Source organism: Fundulus heteroclitus, chromosome 13 (assembly GCF_011125445.2).
Source record: "Fundulus heteroclitus isolate FHET01 chromosome 13, MU-UCD_Fhet_4.1, whole genome shotgun sequence".
In the NCBI taxonomy this organism is placed as follows: Eukaryota; Metazoa; Chordata; class Actinopteri; order Cyprinodontiformes; family Fundulidae; genus Fundulus; species Fundulus heteroclitus.
This window is the reverse complement of record NC_046373.1, coordinates 32,487,813-32,506,261: the sequence shown is the minus strand read 5'-3', so window position 1 is coordinate 32,506,261 and position 18,449 is coordinate 32,487,813. Positions and strand designations below refer to the sequence as shown.

The 18,449-nt window shown below is 44.6% G+C and overlaps 1 protein-coding gene across 2 annotated transcripts; it reads right to left on the bottom strand.

Annotated features, from left to right (window-relative positions):
- Positions 1–1,692: 1,692 nt before the first annotated feature.
- Positions 1,693–17,819, bottom strand: anln (anillin, actin binding protein). Of its 2 annotated transcripts, XM_021324800.2 has the most exons (24): positions 17,631–17,819; positions 16,539–16,680; positions 16,023–16,457; positions 15,484–15,794; positions 13,044–13,362; positions 12,313–12,518; positions 12,137–12,226; positions 11,842–11,953; positions 9,023–9,327; positions 8,796–8,950; positions 8,571–8,712; positions 8,281–8,416; positions 6,920–7,105; positions 6,692–6,818; positions 6,536–6,584; positions 6,215–6,268; positions 5,898–5,930; positions 5,784–5,802; positions 5,589–5,701; positions 5,335–5,388; positions 3,416–3,502; positions 3,222–3,329; positions 2,945–3,117; positions 1,693–2,856 (listed from the first exon to the last, which is right to left on the bottom strand). In XM_021324800.2, exons 1-24 carry the CDS (start codon positions 17,646–17,648, stop codon positions 2,742–2,744), a joined length of 3,489 nt encoding a protein of 1,162 aa, XP_021180475.2. In that variant the 5' UTR covers positions 17,649–17,819; the 3' UTR covers positions 1,693–2,741. The 2 variants fall into 2 exon arrangements, with proteins under 2 accessions (XP_021180475.2, XP_021180476.2); XM_021324801.2 differs by lacking the exon at positions 5,335–5,388 and having other exon boundaries at positions 17,631–17,818.
- Positions 17,820–18,449: the final 630 nt, after the last annotated feature.

The window sequence follows — 18,449 nt, the reverse complement described above, 5'->3', positions numbered from 1 at the left end:
GGACAGGGTTGTGAGGAAATACTGGTAATTCTTCACAATCAATGCCATATGTCAGCATAAGGTCTGAAGTATGAAGCCAAGAGTGCGTCGGTTTAGGCACATTTTGAGAAAAAACAATTAAATCTAGGATAGTATTAAAGGCTACATTAAGGTTAGCACATTCAGTGTCATGAATGGTAAAATTCCCCACTATAATAACCTGGCCAATGTTTAACACTAAATCAGATAAGAAGTCTGAGAACTAATCTACAAACAGAATAAGGGCCTGGTGGACAATACAAAACAACAAACAGAAGAGGTTTTATTGCTTTGCCGTTTAGATGAGGGAAACTGAGGGTTAATGTTCAAAGGAATTGTTATTAATTGGCCTGGGACTAATTAATAAATCAGACAGAAAGATGGTTGCTACTTCTCCTTCTCGTCCTGTAGTTCTTGGAATGTGGAATATTAAATAATTAGAGGGAGTTGACTCCATCCATCCATCTTCTAACACGTCTATCCCTTGTGGGGTCATAAGAAGTGCTGGTGCCTTTCTCCAGTTGTCAATGGGCGAGAGGTGGGGTACACCCTGGACAGGTCACTAGTCTATCACAGGGGAGTTGACTCGTTTATACTAAACGTCCTTTTGCAGACAGGTTTCTGAGAGACAAAATAAATCAATCTGATAATCACAGATTTCTTAATGTGTAGATAACCTGACCAATAAACACTTTGTGAGGTAGAGTTTGATGCTGGTACATTAAATGTTCTGGAGTCTTCACATTAACTTCTTTAGAACGTAAAGGAGTTATGGGCTGAGGTGAATGTAAATTTGAAAGGCTTGAAATAGGAAAAGAATCTTAAAAAAGGTTGACATGTAAATTTGCTGGTTTTTTTTTAAAGTACTGAAAGATAAACCAACCAACCACAAATCAAGAAGAGTAAAAGGTATTCAGATCAGTCGTTAAATATCTGGTCTTTGCTGACACCTAGTGGTTCACAGGGTTCCTACACCTTCCATACTTTTCCACAGCGTCCATTCCAACGGAAGGGAGTTAGGAAACAAGATGGTAGTGCAAAAAAAAAAAGAAGGAAAAACTAATAGAAAAGGATTGAAGGGGACCAGAAAGAAAGAACTAAATGAAGGACATGACAAAAGAAGAAATGGAGAACAGAAAAAAAGACAAAAGGGCATTTATACACATGGGGAAATGCCTGGAAAAAAAATAATTCCAAACTCCACTGGTTAAATGCAGGCAGAGCTGTGCTCTTTACTCATGCACCAATCAATGGTGCATGCACCTGCTTGAAGAGATCAGATTTCCTTCTGTGCAGCCATGAAGTGGAGGTTAGAGGCAGGGCAAGACAGTCTGACATATGAATCCAAGATGGAGGCAAATTTCTTCCAACAAACGGAGCAAGTTTATTGTGCATTAAAATAAAATCTTCCCTTGAACGTGACGATGGGGGGGCCTGGCTTCACAGTATAGAAATTGAGGTTGAAGATTGTAATTAATAAATAAGCATTCAATAATTAAAATGATGTTTTTAGATTGGACTAGATCTCGGCGAGACCCGTTTCCATGGTATGCCCTCTTGTACACTGACCCCAACATTTTATGAAGAGTCGTGTGAGAACAGGTGAATAAAATAAACTTGTATGACATCCACAGAAAGCAGAGTACCCAGCAATAACAAAACAAAAGCACTGAATTCTTTTTTTAAAACTTGTATTCATTCTCAACAAGGTGAAAAAGAGCCATCTTTTATCCAATCATATTCAAAAACACATGATCAGCACATGCAGGTGCCTAGCAATGTCTGTTACATACCAAATCAATCAATCGTGCTTTTCCTTTTCGGAGCTTTAAACCACTGAACAGGAAGAGCACGTCGCCATGGGTACCACTACAACAAGCTGTGAACAAGTCAAATATCTGGGCCAACATTCAGTCTGCTTCCTCCATCTTTGTTTAAATGCGTTTTTACGTCCGACATGGAGCGACCAGGTCGGACTACATATTCCTTAACAAGAGCCCGTCACCGGAGCATCTGTCAAATGTTTAGACACAAGCATAGCCACCAAAGATGTGTTGGAGGAACTTCAGTGTAGAGTATGTAACAGAACCCGTCCCCATTTATCCACAACGTTCCACACTGAAACAATTAGACATTTCAAACAAAACAATGTCTGGTGCATCAATTGCAGGGAAAAAAATAAAATAAAAAATTGGTGTATCTTAATAAATGTCACAAGTCATTAAAAGCAAATATATATATATATATAAAATACAAACATATGAAAAGCATTGCTGTTGGTTTGTGCTGCCATGCAGGATAAAGTGTGAGAAGCACCAAGTAGTTCAGCTCGGTAGTCACCCTGAACCTTTGGGCAATATATGTTATGTACTGGTCAGCAGTGAAACCCAGTTAGTTAAAGCAATACAGACGGACTAAATATTTGGATGACATAAAAAGTTGGCATTAAACACCACTATAACACATAAGCATGAGGAACAAGGCTGGTAATGAATAAAGTATAGCTCCAAAGCCCCAGCTCGTAAACAAAACATCTCCAACATATGGCTTTAGTCACCTGCTCTGGTGTTTAGATAGCGGATATCGACATCTCCCATCAAATATCCACGTAAAAAACAAACAAAAAAAAAACACTAAACATTTCTATATATTGCACTTAATTGTTCATCTCTGATAAGACAGTCCAGAGAGCTCTGAAGGCCGACGGCGGGAGAGTGCTGTGATTACAGCGGCTTGTAGCAGGCGTCTGGTTGCCACATCCGCAGATCCACCAGAATCTGGTTGAGCTTCTTCATCCACAGATTCCTTTCGTCCTTGGTGTCGGCGCTCAGCCAGTTTCTGCAAAGAGAACCAGGAGTCACTTACAGCCAGGCACTCGTTTGAAAGCCACACAGCATGTGAGAAGGTAAAAACGGCAGGAACGTACTTGGTGACACACATGGTGTTCATGCACTGACTGACTAGTGTCTCTTTGTCGTCCTCTCGCTGGGGTCTAACCGTGATGAGCTCGAATGTGTTGGGTCTGGCACAAAACTCGCGGTTGGCTGGCTCCACCATCTTACTGGTGCAGTTCGCCAGGTTGATGCGACCGATGGGGTTCTGGAAGGAGGAGAACCAGCCATGAGGAACGTTTCTGATGCCGTTTCTAATGAAGGAGTCGCTCCCAAACAAAGCTTTATATCGGAAGTTGTGGCGAGTGGTACCTTTCGCTTTTCATCGTCAGGGTAGGTCCAGTAAGAGATGCAGTATCCCGACAGAACACACCATCTTCTGTGCCATGCTCCAAACCCACTTACATCTTCAAACATGGTCTGCGGGAACAGAGGGAAAAGAGTGACTGAAGCAAAATGAAACCTGTAGACCTGTTGGGTTTGTACTCTACTTTCTTGGTGCTCACCAGGAAGCCCCTCTCCTCCACCCTTGAGCCCACTTCACACTGCATCCTGAGGTGGATGTGGCCCTCCAGGGGGCACAAGAACGGCACCTTGAATACAGTCAGGTGAAAAACGTAGACGTCACATTATCAGCTTAGAAAGGTTCGAGTTGGAAGCGCTTAAATATGCAGGTCAGTGAAAAGTGAATCATCTTCCAGAACAAAAGCAGATCTGACAGTGCGTTGGTGAAGAAGAGAAGCTACATGACCCAGACACCATTTTATCAAAGCCACGTGTGCGTTTCCACTGTGGGGTACAGAAGCAGGCACTTAATGGACATGAAGTTAACAGTTCACCACTGCAGGAGCACTGCTGTTGTGGAAAGTCTTATTCAGTCACCCTTCCATGCTGTTATCTACACCTGTTCATTATGCCTCCATTGAAAAGTCCCAACGCAGAAACTGGGGGCAGCTCTGGGAAACTGGAGTCTAAGAGTCAGAAGCCACGCCCCTTTCATTCCATAGTTAGACTGATGCTGTCTGAAGTCAGTGGATGACCTTGCATGATGTGAATCTGTAACGCGGGCTTCATGGTTGAGGACCATTGAACTTTGCCTTTCTGACTCAGCCATACCGAGCGCTTTGCACTAGAGACCCACCCAGTAGAACTACAGTGAGTAGTACACAGTCATTGCTCTGGGATCTGGACCAACTTAGATCAGCAGATTGCAAAATCTCTAACAACCAAACGAGGAACAGAGCCTCCTATTCTGGGTGGCAACTATTTAAAGCCGTTTGGGAAACTTTATAGTTTTTTTAAGCTATTTCTATGCTTCGTTTGCCTATTGAACCCCATTTAAGAACCACTGGTCCAATTTATCTGGAGACCAAATAGGTAAATTGGTTTTTAATTTCTGAATGGCAGCAAATAAACAAAATCTAAATAGTGATAGGTTAAAATAGGAAAATCAAAGTGGGGTAGCTAATCCCTCCAAAAAAAGTCTGTGAAAAAAAAAGATCAAACATTTTTTCATCCACATCTTTCTACTCCACATTGTTCCATACTTAGTGTGTAGAAACCTCTGCCTCCTTTACAGCGGCCCAACTCTACTGTGCCTGCTTGGTTCCACTCAGTCGGGCTCCACTCTGTCCTACTTGTGTTGGTTTTCAGCAGAACCAGTAAGGTCCAAGGTTTGGTGAACGCCTCCTGGCAGCGGCTTTAGCCCCGCCTCCTGCCATCAGTGTTGTGCACATTACTGTGTGACGATAACGCTTTTAAAAAGAAATCCATGAGAAACAGCAAAGAATAAAGAGAGAAGGGATCAGACTGATCTGCTCCAACGTTTTTCTCATGCGTTCAAATTTAAGGCTTTATGAGGAAGTTTTTGCCTCAACCACGGGGACGACGATAAAGACTTTTGGCCGCAGTGAGATTATTTTTATAGGTTGATAATGGACATTTGCACTTCGGCGGAGTGTTCTCTGGGTTAGATCCAGAAAGCAGCCCTGCCTTCTACCACTTTGCTCCACACAACTGCCACTGCGTTCACGGTGGTCCTTCATATTGATGCCGTTGATCTTCAGTTTAACTTTTCCCTGCACAGAGCCATCTTGTTTTTCCCCCACCCCTGGCCAACCAGTGACCAGCAGTCTGTTCACATCTCGGCTCTTCCTCTGAGCAGGGCTGGAAGGGGGAAAAAGCCGAGCAGAGACAATGTAAAAGGGGCTCTTGTTGGTAAATAGGATTGTTTCTGAGGTTGAGTTCTACCCTGGTAATCAGATTTGGTTCCTTTGGTTAAAGTGTAAAGCAAAAAGGAATCGACTGTGCTTCCTGCAGTGGAAAGGCACCTCTATAGCTACAGTAGGTTTAAGAAGAATCTTTACGGTGGTCTCTCACCCATCCTCCTACAATAAGAGCCCAAAAGCAACAAGTAAGAAGAGACCTTGTTCTGAAACATGCCACTGAGCAGTTCCCTCTCACTTCCTTCAAATTTGATCTAAAAGAAAGATATGAGGGCAGGTGAATGTTTGATCAGGAAGAGAGAACATGCTGTTCAATGAAAACATGCAGAGATGCTGTGGCTCTCTGAGGAGCCTGAACACAAATAGAAAGTTTACAGCTCATAATGCAACGGCAATCAGAATAAGAAGTAAATGAATTAAAAGCAGAGAGAGATGTGAGCTGGTGTCTTCATACCTTCTCCAGAGGAAACTTGTTTTTCCCGATGGAGGACAGGGTCAGAGCGTGAGATCCAACCAGCACAAAGTTACTGGTGCGGACGGCATTGGGACCCCCGGGGCTCGCCACCACTAAAGACAAAGAAGTTTCCATCATGATTAGCCGTCTAGCTTCGCAGCCGCTGTTGCTTCTCAAACAGACAGTTTTACGTACCTGGTGTCTGGGCACTTTTCTGCAAGAACATTAAAGAACTGGTCAGTTAAAAGCCATCTGTCAAATATCAGAGATATTCAGGATATTCTAGGCAGGAGGAAGTGAAATACTCACAGTGATGGTGAGGAATCTCTTTGGAGTGATGGCCTGGAAACAAAAGGAAGAAACACTTCAGTGTGATTTAGGTAGATCACTAAGCTTTAGTGGAATCCCCGCTGATTCAGAACGTTCCACTCCACCGAGGTTGTGCCCCCACACGGTGCACCCCCACCCACGTGGGAGGAGCAGAAACAAAGTGTCCATACCGACATACACAAACTGTGGGCTTCAGAAACTTCTCTCCAGATGGTCTGGAGATACGCACACGTTAGCTCCTTAAACACCTCTGATGCTCGTTAAATCACTTCCAAAAAAAAAAAAAAAAATGTTACCTTTGACTTGTTGGGTTTCTTCTTCTTCTCGCTGCAGATCTCACGTTTTTGTTCCTGAAGGAATCCGTGGCAAATGCATTAATATGAATCGATGCCAGTTACACAACAGTAGCATGAAAATATAGTTAACCTAATGTTTGGAAACAATAGTCACCCCTATTAAACATGTTTAAAAGCAGGGTTTTTAAGTTTGCATTATTATTCAAGTTTTTATGAGAGATTCTAGCAGCACATTGAAATAAATATCACCAGGTTCTTAGAGAGTGTTTTATGTTAAACATGTTACTTTAAAGGTTTAACCAGCAACAGAACTGCACATACCAAACAGTAGACCTCCAAGTCTATTTTGAAGTCACTGGAGACGTCCGACCTGAAGGTGTTCAGAGAGAATGGGATCAAAACAGATCCCTGAGCTGCACTTAAACCCAGAACCTCCTCCACCAGGGACTGGGTCAGAGGGAGCATAGTGTGACTCACAGAGTGAACTTGGTGGGGAAGGTGAGGGTGTCTCCACTGAGGCCACGGTGAGTGCTAGCCAACGGAGTGGCCACTGTGTTCTCCACTCCAGCGCGTATCATGATGAAAAAGGAATGTTTAGTTGAATCTGGGGGGGAAAGGCAACAACAAAGAGAAGCTGGTAAACACCAGAACACTAAAAAGGCCAGATGTCATGTCTGAAGATAACTTCAAAGGCAGCATCCTTACCAGGTTTGTTGGCAGTGGAGCAAACAAAGTCTGCCTTGAGAGGCAGGCGGAGCTCCTGCAGGGTGATGGAACCCTTGGAGGCGCAAACGGCAGCAGGTTCTGGATCTGTAGGAGAAAGTTTCTTCTGCCCAGATGGGTCTCCTTTCAGTCGGTCCAGCTCGGCCTTTAAGGCTTCCCTTTTCTCCGCTTAGAAAGTCAGAGGGAGGTAGAGAGTCAGAGAGGGACCAACAGATTGCTTTTAAAAGCACTAAATCCAGGCAGGGGAGGTACCGTATCTTTAGGACCATAAGGCGCACTAAATGTTCTTCCCAAGTGTGTAACATCACTGCGCCCCTTCACCTACTCAGCTCTCTATCCATCGCTGTCAGGAGGACAGAGTGGTTGCACTACACTGCCCTGTTTCTAACATAAGGCCAAAATAAACCTTACTAGGTTTATTGTTGCTAGCGCGTACTCCAGGGGCGGGCTGCCTGAAGGCTCCCACATACTCGGCCGTACTGTGCGCATACTGTGAGCTTGGCGGACTCTGCACTGACTCTCCGCGGATGTTTTACCCTTCATAGTCGAGCGTACTGTTGCCTACATTTCTTGTGGCAAATTCCTATAATTCCCAAACTTTCTGCCAGTGGGACAAAGCGGCGGAACGAATGGTAAACTGTGTGATTAGCTAGCTGAGCACCGAGAACCGTTTTTTTTCCAGCAGGCTCCCACCACACACCTGTCAGTGAGAACAGAGAGGGACTGTGATGCCGTGGGACCTTGCAACCACCTGGTTGTAGCAACTCAGTGTATCAAGCTCAGTGTCACATATAAAACTATTTGATGTAAAGACTTCTTGCCTCCTAGAAGTTTGTAGTGTGACACGTAGCTGTGTTCGCCTTGAGTATGCGCCGACCTCCACAGAGTAAACTACGCCCGAGTATGTGGGGGCCTTTACATGAATGCACTTCTAGTTTCATTACAGTCAGGCAGTCTTGTAGACAGCTCAGGGGTCGGATCAGGTAGTGACACAGTGTACCGTAATGCTCCGAATAGCCATTGAGCGGAGCGGCTTTGTTGCTTACCAAAGTCATAAATATAAATTTTAACAGATTTTTGAGCGCATTTTACCACATTTAAAAAATAAAGAAATCGGTCAGTAAGCACAACTTTAATCATATATAAGGTGCACCCTCAATTTTTGAGAACAAGGATTTTTAAATGTGCCTTATAGTCCAGAAATATAGTAAACTGAAATGTGAAGTTGTGCATCTGGATTTGGTGATGCCAGTGTTCCCTTTGAGGGCAGATCTATGATCTTTAACTAGCAGCAACAAGTGAAGCGACATGCCAACGCTCCCAGTCAGACTGGATGAACTCACTAGCTACGAGCAGCAGCCGCTCCGCCTCAGCCTCCACCTGCGATCCTTTGCCGTGCTCTTCGTCGACGCAGCAGTTGAGGGCCTGGCTGGCCTGATGGATGACCGTCTGCTGTAGGTTCACCTCATTTGTCAACATCTGCACAAACACAGGGATGGCTTAGGCAAACAGACGGCAGGTGTAGAAAAGACTTCCTGGTTCATGAACAGAATCTGCAGACCTAACTGCAGAAAACAGGTCATGAGTAAATCGTTGCCTAGCGTGAAGAAAAGTCCCAGTTTCAGCTCCATACCTTCATCTTCTGTTTCACAGAGAAGAGACTAGCAGCTCGGGGCTCCTCCGCTCTTTTAGAGACATCTTCCTTTCTCACTATAATCTGCTTCACTGCAGCTCTCTCTGGTTCCTTCACTCTGATGGATCTGTATGCATCGATGCTAAAACACACACACCATAGATTTAATTTAAGGTTCACCTTCATCCAGTCTGCTGCTTGTAGCCGGGGATAAGGAGTTCTTACCTATAAGGCAGCTTGTGGTTGTCGTCTGAGAAGTCGACACTATCAGAGGAGGAGGAGGAGGTCTGGGCCACGTTGGCTCTCTGGGGCTTATCAGGAATGCTGATGATTTCTGGAGTGTTGCTCTTCACGAGAAAAGAGCTGGCTGGAGTTGACGTCTGGGGAAAGAAGTGAAGTGAGTACTCAGGTAAAGCTGTCTGTGTCTGAAAGAGATGCAGGACGGTTCTCACCATCAATCTCCTTTCTGGACTCTTCACCACAGCAGCTACAGTCTCTGCCAGCGGCATGAGGAGGGACATGGAGGAGATATTTAAAGCATCTTCCTCCTCATCCTCTTCCTCCTCTTGATCCCCACTCTGCTCCAAGACTCCATCAAACAGTTCGTTAATAACAGCAGAGTCGATGCTCTGGTCCACATTCATCTCCTCCTTGGTCGTCTCCAGGGTTTCCTCGCTCAGCTTGTCTCCAGCTTGGCTGAGCATCCTCATGGGGCTGGAGGCTGAGGCCGGCGGGGTCATCATTATTCCAGGACAGGCTGTTTAATGCAACACATGGTAGAACGATATATGGGAAGAAAAAATAAAAAATAGCAATAAGATAGAAATCATATTGATAGATATCGATGATTAACAAATTAAAATCATATTTTAAGTGCAGCCCTGGCTGTTTTATGCTGTTGCTTTGCAACCAAATTTTAGAAACAGAACACAAGAACACTGAATTCAAGTTCTACCCTTTAAACACCCAACTTTTTACCAAAACGGCTCTAAACTTTGAAGGGGGCGGAGCTTAGTGACAGAGCCCTCCTGGGTCTGCGTTTGGTTTGTTGGGAGGATGTAATGACTGTAATATTAATGTAATATTAACCTACATGCCTAGAATGAAGGAAACCTGTTATTCTTTTGAACTTTATTGCCCCCCCCCCCCCCGCCCCCATCATCGATTTACATCTAATAATGGATATATATTTTTATTGAATTATCATCCAGCCCTATTAGAACATCATGGTCAACAGTTATCACACTTAGACTAAACAGCTTTTAACAAAAGGACTAAAGAATAGTGAAGAATAAAGGTCATTTAAACATGAGTTTTCATGTTGAAGAACATCAGCGCCTGAATATCAAAGACTTCAAACACATTAACCTCAGTGAACTAAAGTCCAGTGAGAAATCTGAACTTCAGAAGCTCTTTTACCAGATTAAATTGTTCAGAAAGAGAAATCAAAAAAATTAAATCTCTAATGGTTTCAAGATAATCTGAATGCTCAGTCTCAGTTTCCCAATTAAATTCTTTTTCCTTAATTTCTGTACTCTAGGCCTACGGGGATCCTATTTTGATTTGCAAAGTAGAGGAAACTTGGCCCAGTCATGAAACAATGATACTGTGATTACTTCTCTGTGGTTAGAAAGAACGGGTAAATAAACTTCAGATAAGCCTTCATAAGGCAATAACTCTAAATAGGACTTTATTTCTATCATTATGCGATTCCAGATTTTAAAGACTCTTCTGTACAGAAAATGAGCCTGCAACAATAACCGTGCACTTTAGGAGGCATATTGTACAAAGACAAATGTGAAATAATATTCTGAGAAGATCAGGAGGATCCTCCAGTCTCCCTGGCCATATTTTGCTGTAGAGCTGATCTTATCAGTCTTTGGTTGAGGCGTTTTTTAAATGATTTTACACAAACAGAACCACCATCATAGACAAAATAGAGGGCTGGTTCCCTCCTTGGTCCGCTGGCTCAGCATCAGTGTGAAAATCCTCTCAACAGTTGCATTGTGTGAGAGAAGAGCAAAGAAACTGAGAATGCTCTTCAGCCCGGTTGCCAGGTGTAACAACAAACTCAGTCAACTGGCACAGCCCTTTAATCCTTTTCTGTTTATTTCACCTACGACATCTATGGCAGCTTTGTCTTATACACAAACACTTTGCACATGGTGCCCTCCACCACACATTTCTGTTCACCAAGACAGCATGAGGGACATTTATGTGGCTTCATTAAAGCGACATTTGTGCTTTGACATCTTGTAAACAGCAGCAGCATCCGTGCGGTTCTGAGAGCGAATAAGAACCACCAACAAGGAGCAGCTCAATGTTACATGCAAAAAAGCTGCCATATTCCAGAAATCGTACCAGTAAAGTCGCGTACACTGTACGATTTTCTGCCCTTTTTGGGCCGATTCTTCGGTCGTGCGAGAATTTTTTGGATCGGGCTGAGTTTCAGCTTGATCGTGCGTCCTGCTTCGTATACTAGCGGTAACGAGGGGCGATTAGCCTCTCATGACCACCTCCTGATCAGGAATCAGACGGTCGGATGAAAATCAAACATGTTTGAAATTCAGTCGGCCCTCATGAGCGCATCCTGCTGTTGAAGCAGAGCTACGAGTGTTAACGCTTCCATGTTGACACTTCCGTCTTTCTTTGTCTACTGTTTACATTTGGCTTCCAGATAGACGAGTCCGAGTAGCGCCATCTCTCTACGAGGCTGAGTTTGTGTGGTTTTTAGACGTACAGTGTGAGCAGTTAGATCACATCGGAGCATCCGGCCTTACAGTGGAAGAGCAGAAATGGTGAGCAGTGAACTTTAAACCCTGCGGCTTCATCGTACAGTTTGAGCTGTATCTGAGTACAGCGATGGAAAATACCGTACAGTGTATGCCCGGCTTTAGTTTACATGCCTATTGGTCCCTTAAAAAATTAAAAATGAAGTGATAATACATAGAGAGTGAACATTTTCTTATGTATTTCAGGCTGCCATGGAACAGAATGTCCTGCTGCAGACGGACTTTGGAGAGATGAGACTGACTCCATTTTTAGACGTTATCCAGTCAAGTAGCTTATGAACTGCTACAGTTAATGACCCGCCTTCTCAGGAATGATCTTGATCGTTTCTCATTACAATATAGAAGACAGAATCAACTCATTCTGTGCTTTGCCGTACAGAAAGCAGACCCTTCAGATAGGAATTAAACAGCATGTCAAGAAACATCAAGATATCAGCTCAGTGACTAACTCTAATCTGATGATGGAGGTCATGCCGTACCTGGAAGAGGACACTTGCTGGGTGTATTCAGTTCCTCAGTGGATGGTGCTGTGGCTTCATCCTGGGAGTCACATGAGGAAATGTCCCTCTGTGTAGCTTTGGCAGGTGGTTCCTGTGAAGCATATCATCTGTTAAACTACGTTCATGGAACAACCTGATGGTGGGAGTTGTGGTCTAGGGGCTAGAGAGCTGGGCGTGACCCTCTGGGTCCCTGAGCATGACCCTTGACCCCCGACTGCTGTGGTTAAAACTGAAATATTTGTAGAATTAGATGTTCTGTGCGTCACAAGCCAACCTTATTGTCTGCCTGCTTGTCCTGGTTTTCCCACACATTTTTCCCCTTCTGGAATCGGCTGCGAATCTGAGCCAGCTCAGACTCTCGCTCCTGTAACAAGAATTTTTTCAACGTCTTACTTTCCTTTGCTGACCCTAAAATGACCGTAGGTGGACAGAGAGAAACAGACCACCTACCATCTTCTGTCTCTGCGTGAGCTCAGCGGTGGCGGTGTGAGCAGCCTGGGCGGCCCGGAGCCTCTCCTGCACCAGCTTGGTGTTGGGTGTGACTGACGGAGTTCCAGGAGCAGCGTTGGCTGCTGCAGGAACTCTGGCTGGAGTGCTGCTCTGCTCTTTGTGCTCCTGGCATCTCTCTCCAAAGCGCTCCAGGAAGGACTTTACGCCTGTTCGCAGTGAGGATTATAAAGATGGTTAGATGTCAAATGAACAATGAATTATTAGAGCCTCAAACAGGTTTTCCTTGAATTCTAGAGTCAATATAGATTTCTGGTTTTCTTAAAGGGCTGATTTCAATGTACATTTTATCTCTCTAATTTTAACACACAAAAGGAGATAAACATGCAGCATGTTCTTTGATGTGCATCAGCATTGGTCCCTAACTTTTAATGTTTTTAAGAAACTAAAAAAAAAAAAGGGCATCAAAGTATTTGCTGTTGATGCATTTAGAGCCTGACGGCGGTGGAAGGTTTATGGTTTGATGCATTTTATAAACAGAACAAAGAAAGTATTCTGAATTTTCAGTTTTTCACATGACAACCACCAATCAGAGCTGTTTTAAGATAAAAATGGACACTTTGGACGGGTGCATTTCCATTAATTCACAATTTCAACGATAGATCTCTACCAGTAATCATTTGTTTATGTGTTCAAATAAAGCAAAGATGATCCTATTTTCTGAACACACTCACCAGGACCTCCAACGGTGACCTTTTCCTGGTGGCCCAATGGGACAGAAACGGCGGGTCTATCACAGAGTTGTGGCTTATGGGGGCTGGCGGTGTGGTTAGGGATCCTGGGGAAAACCGGAGTCTTCACTGGACTCTGTGGTGCTGATGCTGCGTCTGAGGCAGACGTCTTGTGTGGACTGGGTGGGAGGGCTGCTCCCAGCTTGGAGTTCTTCAGGGGGTTCTGCTCCGACTGAACGGCAGGTCTAGATGCTGGGATTTCAGCCTTTTGAGGGCTTGGAGGAACCACTCGACTAGACTTTACTGTGGAATGCACAGTATCCTGAAAAAAAAAATTAAAATGCAAACGTCATAGATTTATTTTAAGAACCACTGTGACCTACTTTTCAGGAGTAAAAATAGAGATGTAGCAAGAAACTGGCCAATGAAGGGAATCAAATAGTGCTGAGCTCCATCGGTCCAGATTAGCGCCTGGCCGGCTGAAAACATTCTCCTGAACGCATCATTTCTAAGCAATACCAGGTTACCTTGGCAACAACACTGTGTGGGATGTAACAGCGTGGTATGCTGTTAGTGAGTGAGCAGGACTCAAAGTTAGCTATTGTCAGTATGAACAAAATGTTTTAAAAATGAAGTCAAAAGATGGAAGAAGCCATTTAAAGGAACATTTTACCACAGAGACGCACTGGCCCGTCATTCAGGCTGCTGCTGGTAAACAGGGACGGAACGCATCACTGCTTTATTTTCAGCTTCCAGCCTGTCTAACATGCTTAGTTTGGAAATGCTGGCAACCTTTTGGAAAAACGTTTGAGCTTCTACAATACACGAGGAGTGAAGTGCTAATGAGGTGTAAAAATAAATCCAAAATACAGACTGGGGCAGCGAGGGTAGAGCGATATGTTGTTTAAATAACCGAATCAGACGTTCGGCCCAGTAGTTCCAGCAGTCTTACACTTCTCATATTCAGCCCTAAAAATCTAGGTCCTTCTTACCTCTATCACACAGATAAACATTAATCCACACATCACTGTAAGGCTGGCTGTTAATCATCTTCTTGAGACAGCTTTTTTACTCCATATTAGGAGAATACTAGACATTTTCAGGGTCATGAACTGTGAGTGGTTACTAAATAAATAAACGTTGAAATCCGTTCTAATAAGCACATTGCATTAAGCAAACCCTGCTGTCACTGTAATTTGTGTGGGGTGCAGGTAGCAGACGTGAACATAAGGCTCACAGGCAGGGCCGGTGATAGCCCTGCAATAGAGGAACTATAGAGACAAATGTTATTTTGCTCCCTGTCAACTTTTAAATCAGTGCCTTAAGCTCTTCACTAAGCTTAGCTTTAGCCTCAGCTTCACACAGACGGTGACATTTGGCAGTCAGTGTTTGAAAGAGAATCATAGTTCTCTTCGTTGCTTTCCGCGAACCTACCCATAATGCACCATGCAACCCGAAATCTGCAACTCGCTTACTAAACAGCATTCAGTGAGAAATGAGAGAAAGCCTCTTTTCACACCTTGTTCATCTTTTTAACCTTCAGGTGTGGTTCATGGTCTGAAAATAATAAAACTGTATTTTGGTTTGACCCACTATTCATAGAGGTCCTTAATACTAATATCGATGCTCTTCAGTTTTACAGGACTTCCTCTGAGAAAACCTCCTCCTCCTCGCCCTGCGGCCAATCACTGAAGGAGGTGCGGTTTGACCGTGCTCTTCAGCAGAGCCGGAGGAACCCGGGCTGGCCCTGAAAAGAAACTGCTGCAGGAACACTCCATAGTGAGCGCAGCGCGGCCAAAATGAGCCAGAGGAACTGAGCTTTTATTCACCAATAGCTTTGGCATCCTTGAGCTTGCACTAGAAAGTTGCAATGAGGGGGAAAAAATGTTGGAGTCACAAAATTGGTAAGGACGAAGTCCAAGATACATTCAGCAGTTCCACAGCTAATACTGCTACATACTTGTTCAAAATATGTAAGAGAATAGAGAAAACTGAACAGCTTGAAAATAAACAGAATATATAGATATCTATACAGCAACAGGAGAGACCGAGTTCAAATTCTCTGCACTTCTAGAGACTAAAAGTACACAACATGTATTTAAGGGCTAAAAAAGGTTGCAAAGGTTGTCCTCTTTTGCTCCTTGACATTCCATCTAATTCCACATCTTCTATATCTATCAAATAGACTGCTTAGAGCAACTTATCCTTATGATGTTTAGCTGCCATAAACTGTGCATAAAACTTAACTGGCTTTTATCAGAAGAAAACCAGAATACGCTCAAATCTGAATTTAGGCGGGTCAAGGCTTTAGAAAAACCTGAGATCTGAACTCTGATTGGTTCATCTCTAAAGAAGGTATCCCTCAACCCTTTGCAGGGTAATACAAAGTGCTGCTTCTGTTGCCATGTTTCCTGTAGATGAAGGTCCATGGAGGAGCACCTACCTGCTTGCTGTTGGAAGCAGACCTGCTGGCTGCTGCTGAGCTGCTCAGTGCTGCACTTTGCTTTGAGCTCACAGCAACAGGGGCAACTTTGACAGCAACGTGGGCAACAGAACCAGTGGCTGGCTTCTCTTTAGGAATGTGGGCGTGACTGAGGTCATCCTCCCAGGATCCGATGGTGGCCGCCAGGTTGGCCAGCCTGCCTCTCCGCCCGACGGGAGCTTCTGAGGCGGGTGGCGTGGTGGGGGGTTGGGCATCAGCTGGCCTCTTTACCAACGTCAGCGGGGGGCTGCCCTGCACTGCATCAGAAGAGCCTGGCAGGGGGGGAAAAGCAGTGAGCTTTATGTTGGGTAAAGATGAAATATAAAGCTAGAGACTTTCCCCCACATCTACAGGCTACCTGCAGAAATACTAAACTCTTTAGCCCTCGGTTCTGAGTTATGCCAAAAAACCGACCACATGTCAGACTGTTCACATATTCTGATTCTGCTATAAACATGACGGGGAGTCGTCCCAAGATAAAAAACCAAAGCGTCATTTACCGTCATCCCCGTCCCAGCACTTCCTCTGCTGTGCCAGCCTCTGCAGGCGTGATTTCATGCCAGCGGCAGAAGGAGCTGGATCCTCCACCGGGTCTGCCCTGTTTCTCTGCAGGCCAGAACCAGAGGGTTCCGTCGCTGCTCCCCCGTCGCTCGGAGGATCTGGACCCGGAGTGACGCTGGCGTTCTCCGGCTGTGCAGCCTTCAGCTCCTCAGGCTGGCACCGAGCAGGCCGCGCTGAAGTCTTCTCAAGCGAGGTGGAAGACCGAACGCTGGGCGGGCCCACCGGGGGTTTCTTGTCCGTCAGGGGATCGGACGGTGCCGGGGCCACAGGCCGGGCCATCACTGGCCCCTGGTTCTCCTCATCTGGTGCCGATTGGTTGTTTTCCTCAGAGCACCTGCGTTTGGAAGGAGACGGCTTGGAAGATATCTGTGGAGCTGGAAGCAGACCACAAGGAAGTATCAGCAAACGCGTGTACGTCACAACAGCGCCGACAATAATCTCACTGACGCACCAACCTTTATCACGGGCCGGGTCAGCGATGGTACCGTTGGATTCAGTCAGGGGCCTTTTCACCATCTGTCTGCTCACAGCGTTCGGACGCTCTGCTAGTTTCCGCTGTAGATTTTCCCTGCGGGCCCGGGTCCGCTCCAGAAGTTTCTAGTTTGACCAACAGAACCAGAACATCAGACGACTGGAACTTTAGAGAGCTTGATTTTTTTTTTTTATCCATGTAGGAGATTTAGGAACAACTGTCTTAGATGCTCTTAGAAAAGTTGAACATATCCACAAAGTAAGCAAAAAAATAAAAAAATGCTGTTAGATCGGCATTAATGTAATGAAGAGCAAACCCAGAGGTCAGCTGATTTATCCACGTTTACTCAGGTTTCTAAGCTTTAAACATATTTCATTTCTGAAGACTAATGCTGGATGTAAGGAAGTCCATGATGTGGAGCTGTTTCCAGGCACATTTCTGAATTTCACACGTCACCCTAACTGCCTACTCAATTCAAAACTGCTTTGTCTACCAGTTTACAGCAAGGGGCTTCCTCCTCATCTCATCGCCTTTGCCAAGCCTCTCTGAGAGCTGTCACATGGTCTGATTTACTGAGCAAGCCCCAACGCATTCCTGAGTCCCTGCTGCAAGCCACCACAGCTACACCAGGCAGGCAGACAGCCCCTGCGTGGAAAATCTGAGATCACATTCTTCAGGAATGAGCCACGCCTGGCTGCGCTCCCAGCATCTCAACAGTACAGGAAGAAGAAGAAGAAGAAGAAGAAGAAGAAGAAGAAGAAACGTGCTTCTTTTTTTATCCGTCAGTTAGACAGCAACAGAATCAGCCGAAGACCGAGCTTTAAAATCCAACTCAAAGGTTTAATCCAATCAGATTGGGTCAACGTTTTATGGCTGCTGTGTCGGTTTCTGAGCTCAGTAAATGAAAAACTAGCTACACCCGCCTTTACAGACAGAGAACCCGCACCTGACACATTCCCCTCTGCAAACATCTCTGCGGGTTAGCTTAGCATTAGCGGGTAACATTAACGCTTCTATAATTCAAAATACAGCCTCGCGTTAGCAACATTCTCACGTTAAACTTCTCCCAACTCACCTCAGTAAACGGGTCCATTTCGGCCAGTCTTCTCCTCTTGAGAAGTAGTTACCAAACGGAGTACGTCAGCAGTCCTCCGCGCTGCCTGGGACTACAGAAATACACGAAACAAACGAGAAGTTCTCTGGGCTCCTGTCTTCTCGGCTGCTCTTCCTCGACAAAACAGCTTGTGTCTGTTCAAATTTGAATTTCAGCGCTGCGACCACTACGCAGACTCCAACCGTTCTCACTGCCTGGGAACCAATCGGAAGCCACGGCCTGAGCGTCACGTTTTAATCACCCAATCACAGCCAAAGAGTGTGGCCCATTTGTAAAGTGCATAACCCTCCCTGCATTTGTCATCGGTTCATGCAAAATAGTTTAACAAACGTTTAAAATATCTATCTATCTATCTATCTATCTATCTATCTATCTATCTATCTATCTATCTATCTATCTATCTATCTATCTATCTATCTATCTATCTATCTAGTTTGTAAACTAAACTGAACATTTCTAAAATATCTTTATTAGAATATTCTTTGGACAATCACATAACAGGAACTGAAGAAGAAGAAGTTATGAACGGTCGCCAGGGGTTTTATACAAAACACAACAGCTAAAACAACAGGCATGCAGATTACAGCATAGGAACACAGTTTTGTCTGTTATTGGAAGAGGACTGAGTAGAAAAGTAAAGCTTTGCTTAAAGGTGGCACTTGAGGGGCTGGCCATAATAACCTTACAAATGTAAAATTTGGCCAACAACAAAATAAGATTACATAAAAAGAAATGGTCAGGCAGTTCTTTTTTATATTTTGTGATGCCAAATAAAACACC

Bases quoted from the DNA above. Each gene is read 5' to 3' on its own strand.
- anln (XM_021324800.2), bottom strand. The intron at 8,951-9,022 runs GTGAGAACCGTC...TTCTTTCCCCAG, and splicing joins GTCCAGAAAGGAGATTGATG to ACGTCAACTCCAGCCAGCTC. The intron at 3,118-3,221 runs GTACCACTCGCC...TCCTCCTTCCAG, and splicing joins CTGACGATGAAAAGCGAAAG to AACCCCATCGGTCGCATCAA.